This window comes from Ipomoea nil, unplaced genomic scaffold (assembly GCF_001879475.1).
Source record: "Ipomoea nil cultivar Tokyo-kokei standard unplaced genomic scaffold, Asagao_1.1 scaffold2516, whole genome shotgun sequence".
Taxonomy (NCBI): domain Eukaryota; kingdom Viridiplantae; phylum Streptophyta; class Magnoliopsida; order Solanales; family Convolvulaceae; genus Ipomoea; species Ipomoea nil.
Genome location: NW_017618944.1, coordinates 344,950 through 358,279, shown reverse-complemented (window position 1 = coordinate 358,279; position 13,330 = coordinate 344,950). Strand labels below are relative to the sequence as shown.

Genomic DNA, 13,330 nt, shown 5'->3' with positions numbered 1-13,330 from the left:
TGTTGAGAGTGGGATTTGAACCCACGCCCTTTCGGACCAGAACCTTAATCTGGCGCCTTAGACCAACTCGGCCATCTCAACTCATTAGTACATAATTTTATGGAAATATATTTCATATAATTAGATAGCATGAATCATTGGGGTGTTTGACAAACACAACCTAAGAAGCCTTAAGAATTTAGACCACTCGTCTTCCTGTTGCTAAGCTTCCTCGCCGGCGAAGGCATTTTACCTTGTTTTAGAAAAAAATGATATAGGTGGTAATATATGGGTATTAAAATTGTATATTACTCTACTAATCTAAATAAATAAATATTTAAATCTAAAAACATAATAAGTCTCAATTCAAGTTATATTATTCATAGTTTATGTTCGTTTTTTCTAATTTTTTTTGTACATTATGCTATAAAAGTTGTACTATGCAATTTTTTGGACAAAAATATCCATACAATTATAACTTCTGTTATTTTTTCACATTATTATTACCATGCGCGCATGCATACACAATATTTTTTTTTCTAACATTCTTCAACGATAAATTTGATTTCATTTAAATTTTAATTAAATGTTACCATAATTATATTTAGTAATTTATCATTTCTATACTAGCATCTTACTTCAATAATATTAATATGAATTCTACAACTTTAAATATATACATACATACACACAAACTATTATTTTAAAAAATATAAGAGTATCATACAAGAAACAAGCATGCAATCATTTTTTTAAACATTATAATACATTTTTTTTTAATGCTCAAAGTGAACATATCCCTTGTGGGCACCAGCATTTTACGTTGTCGGTTGAGTCATTTAGTCACCGTCGAGTTGGGGATTCAACCTTTTGGGAGAAGAAGAGTGATGATAGTTTCAAGAAGGAAACAAGAAGGCATTGTATGCCCTAATTATGCTTCCATCTTTGTTGAACTCTAAGTTACTAAGCTTGTGTTGACACCATTGGAGGTGAGAAGTGGAGATGATGGGAAGCTTCAGCACCCTCCCAATCAACTTCATCTCTATCTTTCTACATATTAATTCTGTGTTCTCCTCCTCCTGCATATGCACTGCTCTTCTCCTCCTCAACCAACATCTCCTTTTTCCTTCTACTCTTTTCAACGCTGCCTCCTTCTTCAACATTATATATATTCCAATTGTTCATTCAAACATCCATAAAGAATTTCAAGTTAATTAAGATCGAGATGGGTCGTGAAACATATCTTACCTTTCGTAATAACTTGGTTAAGGCATGTAGAAGATCCAAATCTCTTGGGTCTTCGAGGACCGGCCTACTCCATCCTAATTTCTTGGTATCCACCTTCACGTATAACCAAAACGTGGTTATACATTTTTCTATCGCCTTCAACACTTCAATTGCTTTAATGCCTTCATTCGACATTTTTCCATTATGGTACCCTATCAAAATTATAAAGGATTATCCCAACACAAATACAGGTATACATTTTTGGACAATAATTCAAGATAAATACTTTAAAGTTTTGGTATGTGCTTGTATGTATATATATAGGGTCGGGCTCTCAAACCACGTACTCTCTAGGTGAGAGCATGTGACTTAATTTGGATTATTGAAATTAGAGAATCCATGACTGTGATCAAATCATCCTAATCTATTAATTAGCGCGAATTGTGACACAAATTAATAAGAAAAACTATTGAGAATGACAATTTGGTCCGTCAACGGTCTCCTCAACCGGATTCAATAAACCCGTTGAGCAGTACTATTAGACCAACAGGTCCGGCTGTTCAACAGGTCTAACGAATTCAATAAACCCGTTGAGTAATATCGTTGAACTAACAGGTCTATTGAACAGTTGAACCAACCTTTCAATAATTAACCAATTATAAACTTTCTTCTTAGTATTTTCACTCACATTTTAGGAGTTTTAATATTGATGGGATAACACCCGGCCCAATAAAGCTCAATTAAGTGTTTACAAATATACCCATTTAGAGAGGGGAAAAGATGCTATATATTTAAGAGACACCAAGGGAAATTTGGGAGTTTGCATGTCATTTTCATGCCAATTCAAGTAGAGTTTCTTCTCTTTCTATATAAGGTCATCAACACCATGTAGGCCAAAGACTTTTTCTATACAACACACTTCCATCTTTCTATACAGTACTAGTTTTCTTTACACGCGCATTGTACAATTGATCTAATATTTAACATTTGTATTTAAATAAGTAAATTAAAATATATTAATACAAGATTATATAAGAGAATTCATTATAGTTGGCATTAAAATTAACATTTGCACTTTTCTAAAAACAATTATCTAAATACTTATTGTAGTTGGTATGGTATTAGCTAGGTAGTAGATACTACTTTTGGTTGGAATTATTCTAAGTTGTTAATTCGCTTTTGGATAGATTTCTTTTCTGTTGGTAGTATCTCATATTCAATTGGGTTACTGGTGCTAGTTTGCAAAAAGAACATATTTGAATCTAAAATAGATCAACAATAAAAAAAATTATTAATACTATAACGACCTAAATCATTCTCAATAGTGCAAGATCATAATTAAAATATTGAGTCTTGTTCTAAATAATCAAAAGAAGATTAATTAAACAAAAAAAAAAAAAAAACTTAACATAGATTTGTTTTTTTAAAAATGCAAAAAAATAATTTTTAAGATTTTTTATTTGTAATCTTTTATGTGTGCTCAACTTTGAATGCTATGTATATATAGTTTGGCTAATTAAATACATTGTAAATGGACAAGTCATACATGTTTCTTTTATCTTGCAAAATGATTAAACTATGTATATGAGTGAGGTGTGAATGGAATTGAATATTAGTATATATGTATTAAGATAAGGTGCTTGTGGTCCATCTGATTCATCATTTTCTGGAAAGAGGCGTTGCAATGGCGACAAGGATAAACCAACAACTATTCTTATTTGCCACGAAAATCAATCCTACTTTAATTTAGTTGTTTTGGTCTGTCAGAATCAAAATCTTACTCTTTTAATTGGTACAAACATAATTTATAGTTGACTGGTGACTTGCACTTTAATTAAAATGGAAGCTTAATATATTATATTAGTGTTGAACTTAATTTAAATTAAGAGACACTTGTCAAACATGTCATGAAGATATCAAGAAAAGAAATACATAAACACAGACTCACAACCAACTTAACCAAGTAGCATTATATATAGTATGTGAAAAGCAGGCTAATTTTTTTAAAAAAATTGGGTTGTTTTCTAATTTGTTGACATTAATTATAAATTGTATTAAACATGTTTTAAAAATTAGCTGAGTTATGGTTAGTTGGATAGGTTACTATAAATTAATTTTATGGAAAAAGTATCAAATATGTCACTAAACTTATTATTTTTGTGCAATTGAATCATTGAACTAAAGAAATGTGTAATCGAGCCATCAAACAAACAAAATATGTGCAATTGAAATAGTTTTTGATTTATTTTAATGCAATTTGAGTTGAACATATTTTAATTTTTCATCTCAACCAGTATAACAGGTTAAAAAATGGTATAGTGGTTCATCTCAACCAGTATAATAGGTTAAAAAATGGCATAAATGGTATAGTGGTTAAGCGTGCTTGACTTCCGGCAATCCATTCAATTGCAATTTAGTGACCTACTTTTTTTTTTTTTTTTTTTTTTATATTTTTTACAAGAGAAAAGGATACCAAAACTACTAAATGCCTCCACCAAGACTACTCAAACCTATCACCTCCCATTTAGGAGAGCAACCGGATACCATTAGACCACAATTAGGTCCTTAGTACCTACTCTTTTTTCTTGATTTTACATACTGAATTGTTAACATAAATTAAAATAAAATTTATATTTATTAATGCTCAATTATTTCCAAAAAAATATATTTAAATATTGTAAATGGATAATACTCTATATATCACCATTTGAATAAATAATGTTAATGTTGAATGAGTTAATTTTCATTTAATTAATTCATTATTATATTGGCGTGCTCTCTTCCCAAAAAGTTGAATCCCCAACTCTAAGAGCCCCCACACCCAAATCCGACAGAACATTTGATAGGATTGTAAATCACGGTAATTCTAACTCAACACACAAGGTCAAATGTCGGTGCGATAAGTGCACAAGGGGTCTGCCCACTTTGAGCATACCGGTTCATCTACAATTTGCTTTTTATGCATATTAAAAGCAAAATAAAATGTAATGCGTACCTGAGAGTTGAGGAACAAGGAGTAGAGTTTGGAGAGAGTATTTTGAATGGATGTAATTAGAATGCCTTGTTGTGCCTCCACTACTACTACACCTCTCATCTTCAAGAAACCTTTCCAACACAATCTGAAACTTGTGGAATCTTTCTGCAACGCTGTTGTGGAACAACAACATATGACTATGAGCAGCCTCAACCTTTGTGAACTGATGATGTAGGGCCTCCCATGACAAGCATGACTGCGACACATAAACTAACTCTAAATCATGCTCTAAGCTCTTCCCTACCCTTCTTGCTGCAATATGCTTCTCATTCATCATCGCTTCTGATGCACATGATTGATTATCCAATACCAAATTATGTTAGCTAGTTAGTTAACTCCACTATATATATATATATATATATATATATATATATATATATATATATATATATATATATATATATATATATATATATATAGTTTGGTTGTGGTGCGATAGACTCCTCCGTAGGAATAGATTTAGATTATTGGATGAGCTCAGATCAACAGTTAAAAATTAATAAAAAAGTGAAAAACGAGGTAGTATTTCGGTAATTTTAATGATATGCTGGTGCATTTAGATATGTTTGATGGTGCTTTGAGACCAATGCACTGTCAAACATTACCGTGTGCACCACAAACCACCATTTGGTGGTGCACTATTGACTAGCACGTAGTGCACCATAAACCACTACTTAGTGCATCACATACCAGCACTCAGTACACAACAGATTAGCACTTAATACACCACAAAAATATATTTGGGTGCAAAAAATTACCAAAAAAGTCACGGTGTTTTTTCCATTTTGATTGATTTTCCATGATTGATCTGAACTTATCCAATGGTCCAAATCTGTTCGCATGTCCGCGAGAAGAGGTTAACACATCTTATTCGAATTCTACACATATATAATTGAACTTAATTAAATATCATATCATACTCACTTGTAGCGAAAAATCTATCATGATTGAGAACATCAAACCATTTCATTTTTTGTAAATATGCATTGTAGAATGGATCTGTTACTTCCTGATAGAGCTGGTGACCATCATCATCATCATCATCATCGTCATCTTCACCAACATTATACTCATCATCAATATTGGTTTCCTCATCATCACCCATGGCTGCAGGTGGCGAATTTATTAAGTCACAAACACCTGCAGCAGCCATTATCTCATCAAATTCATATTCTTCAGCGGCTGAGGAGCTCCAAGCTGGTGATGATACCAGAAACTGATCAGTCCTCATCCCCATTTCAGGCGAATTCGAGCCACAACTCGATAGTAAGACATGATCATCTTCTTCTTCTTCTTCTTCTTCGCTACAAGAAGATGCCCAAAACTGATCATTCAATATCCCATCAGATGCATACCCCGAGGTCGATGAATTCGAGCTGCAACTTGATAGGACAACATGACAAACTTCTTCTTCTTCTTGGTAGATTTTCACCGCAGAAATATTGACTACTGATAAGCTTGTTTTGAATCCATAAGTAGTTGGAATAATGATTGTGCTGGGGCTTTGGTTGTTGCAGAAGCAACGGTTGAAGAAGCTGAGGGTTTTGGTGATAACAAAACTGGAGATTTTAGAAACAAAAACTAAGAAGGATAGAAGATAGGTGTATAGCTTTGTGATCCAAAGGAAAATTTGGAGAAGTGCAAGAAAAGAAGGATGGATATAGAAGCTCAAGTAAAACCATTTCATGAAGAATCCATTGGGGATTACTATTGATTCAACCATAATCCAACACCAGCTAAGACTAACCATTTTCACTTCCAACTAACACTGAAAATCAATGGGCTCTCTCTAAATCTCCAATCCTCTTCTTACTTAAATATGTGAAGTACTTACTATACATTCAATATTGATTTCACTTATAATTTTATATGTTGCTACTTTTATTTATATTCTTCGCAAACTACTTCTATTTATATTAATCATGTACTTAGTTGCTCAATTTACAATTATAGATCTTAAATTTCACTTATTTAATTAAGAAATTTTTGGCTGTGAGAATAGTATAGTGACGTTATTATAATTAGTCAACTTTAATTTTTAAGCATTTTTCTATATTTATTATTTTACTTACCTTTTTTTCTTATTTAATTCAATTTTTAATTTATTTATTTTCTTTCTAAGCCAAGGACCTTTGTGGTCCAATGGTACTAAGTTGCTCCCTTATATGAGAGGTTGGGGGTTTGTGCCTCAGTAAAGGTGATATCAATACTATATTGTAATAGAATCAGTAGCATTTAAAAAAAAAAAATTAATTCATTTGTTTCAAGTACGTGAGAATCAATGACAATTTATCGTTTTATTTATTATATTCATTCTTTCCAATATTTATTATATTCATTCATTCATCGACGGTGTGCTCAAACCATTTCAGCTATCATGTTTACTTTCTTTTGTTTTTTTCATTTTCATATTTATTATTTTAAAATTAATTACTACTCTTTAATTTTAATATAAATAAAGATATGATTAGGTGGTTTAAAAAAAAAATGATTAGGTGCGGAGCAAGGGGGCCAAAAATTTACCCTTTTTTTTTAACACTTTTATATTAATGATTTTAGAGAACAAAATTAACCTATCATGGAATTGGGTAGTTTGATAAAAAAAATTAATAGGAGGCGGTAATAATAGATTTATATTGACATAATGGTATAAGGCCCTTGCCTTTGCGTGACCGCTTTTGGACTACAAGGCAAATTATGCCCCGGAACCGTGTCCACAATTCATTGTGGACGCGGGCCCAAAATGACGTTGTTTTTCAAAAAAAAAAAAAAAATACGTCATTTAGTTTTAAAAAAAAAAAAAAAATCGCGCGTGTTTTGCCGTTAACGGCGTTATTTTTTTGGGATTATGAATGTACAGTTATGCCGTTATGAATGTACAGTTATGCAATTATGAAATTATGAACACAGAGCTCTAACATTATGAACTTACAATTATGAATATATAGTGATAAAATTATGACCATGGAACTTTAAAATTGTGAATATAGAGCTTCGAAGATTATGAATCTACAGTTATGGAGTTATGAATCTACAGTTATGAGATTATGAATCTACAGTTATGAAATTATGAATGTACAGTTATTGATCGAATTATGAACAAAGAGCTCTGACATTATGAACTTACAATTATGAACATATAGTGATAAAATTATGAACATAGAGCTCTAAAATTGTGAACATAAAGCTTCGAAAATTATGAATGTACAATTATGGAGTTATGAATGTACAGTTATGGAGTTATGAATGTACAGTTATAGAGTTATGAACGTACAGTTATGGAGTTATGAATGTACAGTTATTAACATATAGTAATAAAATTATGAACATATACTCCTATAACGAAGCGATTTGAATTTTTTTTTTAAAAAAAAAAGAAAAAAAAAAGAGATAACAGTGCCTAAGACACTATTACCCGTGTCCAGCATGCATGCTGGACACGGGTCCATAACATAACGATTGGACTACAAATGATTAATAAATAAATCAGATTGATAAACAAAAAGGTCTATGGGACCAAGTCACATATCCCAATCCACTAATTAAACACCACCTGATGAGTGAAAGATTGCGGGCAATAAGCTAAGGACGCAAGTGCATACTTTGTGAATCGGTTGATGATGTCTGAATGGAGTTTGAGAACCCTATTTAAAGTATTCTTGGAGTCAAAGACAGTTGAAAATTTAGTGGAAGCCAAGCCCCTAGAGTTCTGGACCACACATAAGTCCCCTTGTCACAAAAAACAACATTATCGGTTCGGAATATTAGGGGGAGAATGTAAGAGTAATTAGGAAAGAAAATATGGGAGGGGAGAGGAGAAAAAAAAAAAAGGAAAACTGAATTTTAAAATAAAAACAATAATACTATAATGACTGTCACTGCACGCGCCTGTTGGGTGCCTTTTTGGCCCTCACGCACAGCGTGCGGGAGTGGAGCAAATGGAGACATGGGTCCCACTTTTTGCTATTCTCTCCATTCTTGCAGGAGAGTCTCATTTTTCTCTTTCTTATCCTCTCTCTCTTCCAAGTCATAAGGTATTGTACTATTCTCCCCAAAATATACTTTGATGGTGATGCTCTAAGCCACCAACCACGACCACCCCTCCTCCCTCACCATGTTACCTGACAATAGCTGGTTGCTCCCGATATCGCCAACCAAGGATGTTGTTGGGTGTAGGGATGCCAGCTAACATCTCCATTGTCTAGGTAGGGGGAGCAAAACCATTCCTCCCCCTCCATCCCCTAGTCCACTAAATTGCCCCCTTGGACACAAGTCAAGACTTGAACTTGATTGATGATGATTTGAGATTTTGAATGCTTAAATTTGTAAATATGAATATATCTTTTATTTCTTTTTGAGTCTTTTCTTTGACATTTAACCCATTTATATTTTTATCTTCGAATCTAACCGTTGGAAGAAAACAAATTCAAGCTCATCCACTTGCCACTAAAATTTTATGCTCGGATTTGACATGTGTAGGTTGCATTCAATGGTTGCTTGCAACTTGTCCAAAAATTCTAGCTTTTGTAATCTTTCACAAACATTTCTTAAAAAGACATGTATCATCCTCGGATAATATGCAACATTCCAAAAGTAGTAAGGAATAAGTAGAGAATGTTGGTAAAAAAAATCACATGCTTATTGTGCTTGAAAGTACGCTCTGCTTATCGAGAAACTCTTGTTGGTTCTTGAAGATTCTTGTTGTGTGTTAGAAGTTTTAATTTACTGCTAAAAGTTCATTATGCTCAAACTTCTACTGCTATCATAAATGTAACTCTTGCTTTTTATCAACTTTTGTGCTTGATGAGAACTTCTATTGCTATAAAAGTCGTGAAACTTTCAAAACTTACAAAAAAAAAAAAAAATTAAAATTAAAGTTCCAACCATTCATGAGTTTGACAATAATTAGAGAAAATTACAATTTTGGTCATGTGTTTATTGTGATCTTGTTAATTTAAGTACTTGACTTTAAAAACTATCAATTTAGTCCCGTAATTATATAATTTTTGACACATTTAGTCCTGCCGATCAAATATTGTCGGAAAAACGTAATTACTTTTAAATTATTTATTAATGAGGGTAAAATAGTCATTCTAAGCTTTAAAAAAAAAAAGAGGGAAAGTTCATCCAGCCAAGCATATGCAAGAGAAGGGTTCAACTTTACCTGGTAAACAAAGCATATACCCAACAAATAAAACAGAGTGAAAAAAAAAAAAAAAAAAACACCCCAAATTTGAACCCAGTACAGAAAATTAACAAGAAATCAATCTCACTTACAGCTGTGGAGAGGTGATCCTCTGCTTCCTTCTTATAATCGGGAAGCACATCCAATATTTTCCCCCTCAAGTACTCGTATATAGCTCGCAGCATTGATAATTTCCTTATCTCTGCAAAATTCAATAACAGTACAAAATTAGCCATCAACATCCCTTTCTATTCTACTTTTATCTAGGAGAGAAGTAGTGATGCTCCTACACCGGCCTGAGAATTTGGGCTAAACTTGGTTCGTATCAACTAGGGTTCTCACCAATTGAGCAACCCAATACACACAAAATACATCCTTCCTAAATTTAGGACTGTTCAATTTACATTTCTGACTCTGGTATTTTCGAGTTAATTGCATTTTCAAGAATTTATGCAGCAATGCAACATGTGTTACAGAAACAAAATCAAGAAAGATACAAATAGAGGGTTTACCCGGAGGAATTGCATCGAGCAGTTGGAGGACAAGATCGGATTTTCTCTGCAAAAGAGAGGTTTTTTTCATCTGGGCTAACCGGGATGAACTTTCCTCCCTTTCTTTAAACTTAAAATGAATATTTTACCCTTAGTAATAAACAATTTAAAAGTAATTACATTTTTCTGGCAACATTTGGCTGGCGATTTGATCGGCATAACCAAATGTGTTAAAATTTGCATAGTTATGGAACTAAATTAATAATTTTTAAAGTCAAATACTCAAATTAACAAGACCACAATAATCATAGGGCCAAAAGTGTAATTTTCTCCAATAATTAAGTATAACATATTGCTCGTTTTAGACATGAACTCCAATACATGTTTTGTGGTTGATTGCAACAAAAATAACTTTGACAATTTTATTAGGATTTTAGCTCACTAAAACAAACATTTATACACACTTGCCTAAAAATTTCTATGTACTGAAAAATAAAAAGCAACATAAATTTGTTCATCTCTATGTATTTTTAATAGGCTTTTGAGAACTCACTAATATCCTATTGCAATTGCTTTGTTCATCTCTATGTAGTGGCCGGTATCTTGGTGGGCAAATTATGCTGCAACCATTTGCACCATGCATACATACGGTTGCAAAAACGACGTCGTTTTACTTTAAAAAGAAAAAAGAAATTATTTTCGATTGCTGTTAGATACGTAAACATATGTTCATAATTTTATAATTTCACATTCTGAATGTATATATAGTTATGAAGTTATGGATGTGTAGTTATGCAATTCTGAATGTATAGTTATGAAGTTATAGATGTGTAGTTATGCATGCAATTCTGAATGTATAGTTATAAAGTTATAATTTCACATTCGATCTGAATGTAAAATTATGAAGTTATGGATTTACAACACTATCACGGTCATACCTCATGCCCTACAGATGGAGTCATAATAAAAGGCATAAATTAAAAAGTCATATACTCTCCCCAGGTTGATTAATGGAACTTGACTAAAGTACCTTTTTAGGGGTGTAAATAAGTCGAGCCGCTCGTGAGCGGTTCGGTCAACGCTCGGCTTGAACTCGGTCAAGATCGAGTTCGGCTCGAGCTCGAGCCGCTCGTGGATTAAACGAGCACGAGCCGAGCTTAGGTAATGTAGGCTCGCGGATCGACGAGTCGCTCGCGAGGCTTATAATATATTATATAATATATAATATATAATATAATTATATTATGGATAAAAGTCATAAAACAAAGTAGTTTAAATTTTAAATCAAACAGGTCAAATTCGAGATCAAAATTGAGCTCAAATTCGAACCTAAACTCGAGTTCGAATTCGAGCCTGAACTCGAGCTCGAGCATGAGCCTACCCAGGCTCGGGCTCGGCTCGGATCGTTTACACCCTTATACCTTTTTATTCCATTTTTTATAATATTAAATTTAGTATTAAATTATAATATTTAGAAATTGTATTAAAAATATTATTAAATACTAAATTTAAAGTTAAAATAATAATAAAATTATCAAAGAAAAAAAAATTAATTTGACCAATAAATAATACTCCCCCTCTCATTTTGTTTGTCTGGTTCGGTTAAGGATAATTAAGTAAAGTAATTTTGAATTCAATTTTTCATACTATTAAATTTAGTATTAATATATAAAATTTATATATTTAAAAACTACATTAAAATTACTATTAAATACAAAAATTTAAATTTCAAATTTAATAAAAATTAATAAAGAATATAAACAATGGAGAAATAGTTATTATCAAAAAAAATGAAGAAATAATTGATTTAACCATCAAATAGTAAACAATATAGGTAAAATAGAACAGAGAGAATAAACGGGTAAATCAATTTCCACAAGATTCTTCCTCTTAGCGAGAATGACATTGACCCCAAGACGATATCTCTGAATGTCCATCCTGGTTCAATCCAAACAAATCTGTCCAAACCAGTTTTCACTTTTCACCAATCTGCAAATAAATGCAGAAAACGTTAATCAAGCAAACAAAAATATGTATATCATGTAAAAAAAAAAAAAAAAAAAAAAAACATTTCTAAAAGCTTGTGGTAAAATTATTTTGATAAAAGGTACATAGGCAACTTATTATTAATAAAATTAAGTTTAAGTTCAAACTATTTTTTATTTATTTTTTAAGTTTAAATTTAAAGTTTAATATTTTATATAACCTTTTTTTTTAATCAGAATGATAAAATTCTAAAAATATAATTATTAAATTTAAATTATTTAAAAAAATAAGAAATAGATTTTTTTTTAAAGAAAGTTTAAACTGGTGATTCAAACCGGAACCATTAATTTCGGTTTGCTATTTTTCGAAACTAAGAATCCCCGGTTCTAAATTGGAATCGAACCATGGTCACCCATGAAAAGTTGGTAATGGTCTGGTGAGAACATTAATATTCACACAGACCTAGCCTTGGTTACTCGCAGATTCAATGAATGAATTCCCAGATGTGTATTAATTGAGAGATCCTAATTTAACTTAAATTTTAATGTCCAAGGAGACTCTTTCGTGATTAAAGCAAATACAAACCCAAAATATTCTAATTAATTGAGACCTATTCCTTTATGTTACAACAAGTGATTTCTAATCTCTCTACGGACTACGAAATCGCCAATCTTTCTTATTTTGATATTTGTTGTTATAAATTGTATTGGATGTGTTGATGCAAGAAATAGATAGTTTTAGCCTAGCTTTTCCGTGTCCACCTATCAGCAAACCATATATGTAGTTTACTTGCTTGCAAAAGCTATGGGGTTTTATTTATTTATTTAATTTTTGGTGCAAACTATGAGGTTAATTACTTGCTTGCAAAAGATATCATGGATACTTGCAAAAGTTAAATTAATTATTAACTAAATTTGTTATTTTAATTTCTCTTTATTTTATTTTATATTAGTATGCAACCCAATTCGTAAAGTCTACTTTTTTTTTGCAGACCAAAAATTTTCGCTCCTAACCCGTATCACATTTTGGCAGTTTTGCAAATTATAATGTGGATTATGAATAAATAATTATTTTTAGTATATTGAATATTTATTTTTAAAAATATTGATGAAAGTTCATTTTTTGGTAGTATCATTAAAAATGAATCTTCAATACAAAAAATAAATCTTCAAAAATTAAACATTTTGTATAATAATTAATAATAAATTTTATGTCAATAGTTCATCTTGTAAAGTGAATCATAGTCTATGGTATAATGATTGAGACAATTCAAAGTTGGCCGGGTAGATTTTGGCATACCTTGACAAGCTTTTACATAAACGGGAAAAATTGAAAAAAATAAAAATTTATTGAAGTGTAATGTTAGAGAATATTATGTTGCCTAATAAGACGAAAGGAAAATAAAAGAAGAGAATAAAAGTACGCCAC

At 31.5% G+C, this 13,330-nt stretch overlaps 1 protein-coding gene and 1 non-coding gene across 4 annotated transcripts; both read right to left on the bottom strand.

The window, feature by feature from the left end:
* Window positions 1-81, bottom strand: TRNAL-AAG. The gene has a single exon. It is a non-coding gene; the product is annotated as a tRNA-Leu (tRNA).
* A 681-nt stretch (window positions 82-762) lies between these two features.
* Window positions 763-5,995, bottom strand: LOC109153696. Of its 3 annotated transcripts, none has more exons than XM_019301569.1 (4): window positions 5,165-5,995; window positions 4,202-4,522; window positions 1,228-1,418; window positions 763-1,133 (listed from the first exon to the last, which is right to left on the bottom strand). In XM_019301569.1, exons 1-4 carry the CDS (start codon window positions 5,988-5,990, stop codon window positions 876-878), a joined length of 1,596 nt encoding a protein of 531 aa, XP_019157114.1. In that variant the 5' UTR covers window positions 5,991-5,995; the 3' UTR covers window positions 763-875. The 3 variants fall into 3 exon arrangements, with proteins under 3 accessions (XP_019157114.1, XP_019157116.1, XP_019157115.1); XM_019301571.1 differs by having other exon boundaries at window positions 763-1,130; XM_019301570.1 differs by having other exon boundaries at window positions 4,202-4,519.
* Between the last annotated feature and the right edge of the window lie 7,335 nt (window positions 5,996-13,330).

What these genes read in the sequence shown, in the direction of transcription:
- LOC109153696 (XM_019301569.1), bottom strand. Translation starts at nt 5,990, where the DNA reads ATGGTTAGTCTTAGCTGGTGTTGGATTATGGTTGAATCAATAGTAATC. An exon ending in TGATAGATTTTTCGCTACAA is followed by an intron (nt 4,523 to 5,164) that starts GTGAGTATGATA and finishes CATGTGCATCAG; the next exon opens with AAGCGATGATGAATGAGAAG. An exon ending in CCTTGTTCCTCAACTCTCAG is followed by an intron (nt 1,419 to 4,201) that starts GTACGCATTACA and finishes TAATTTTGATAG; the next exon opens with GGTACCATAATGGAAAAATG.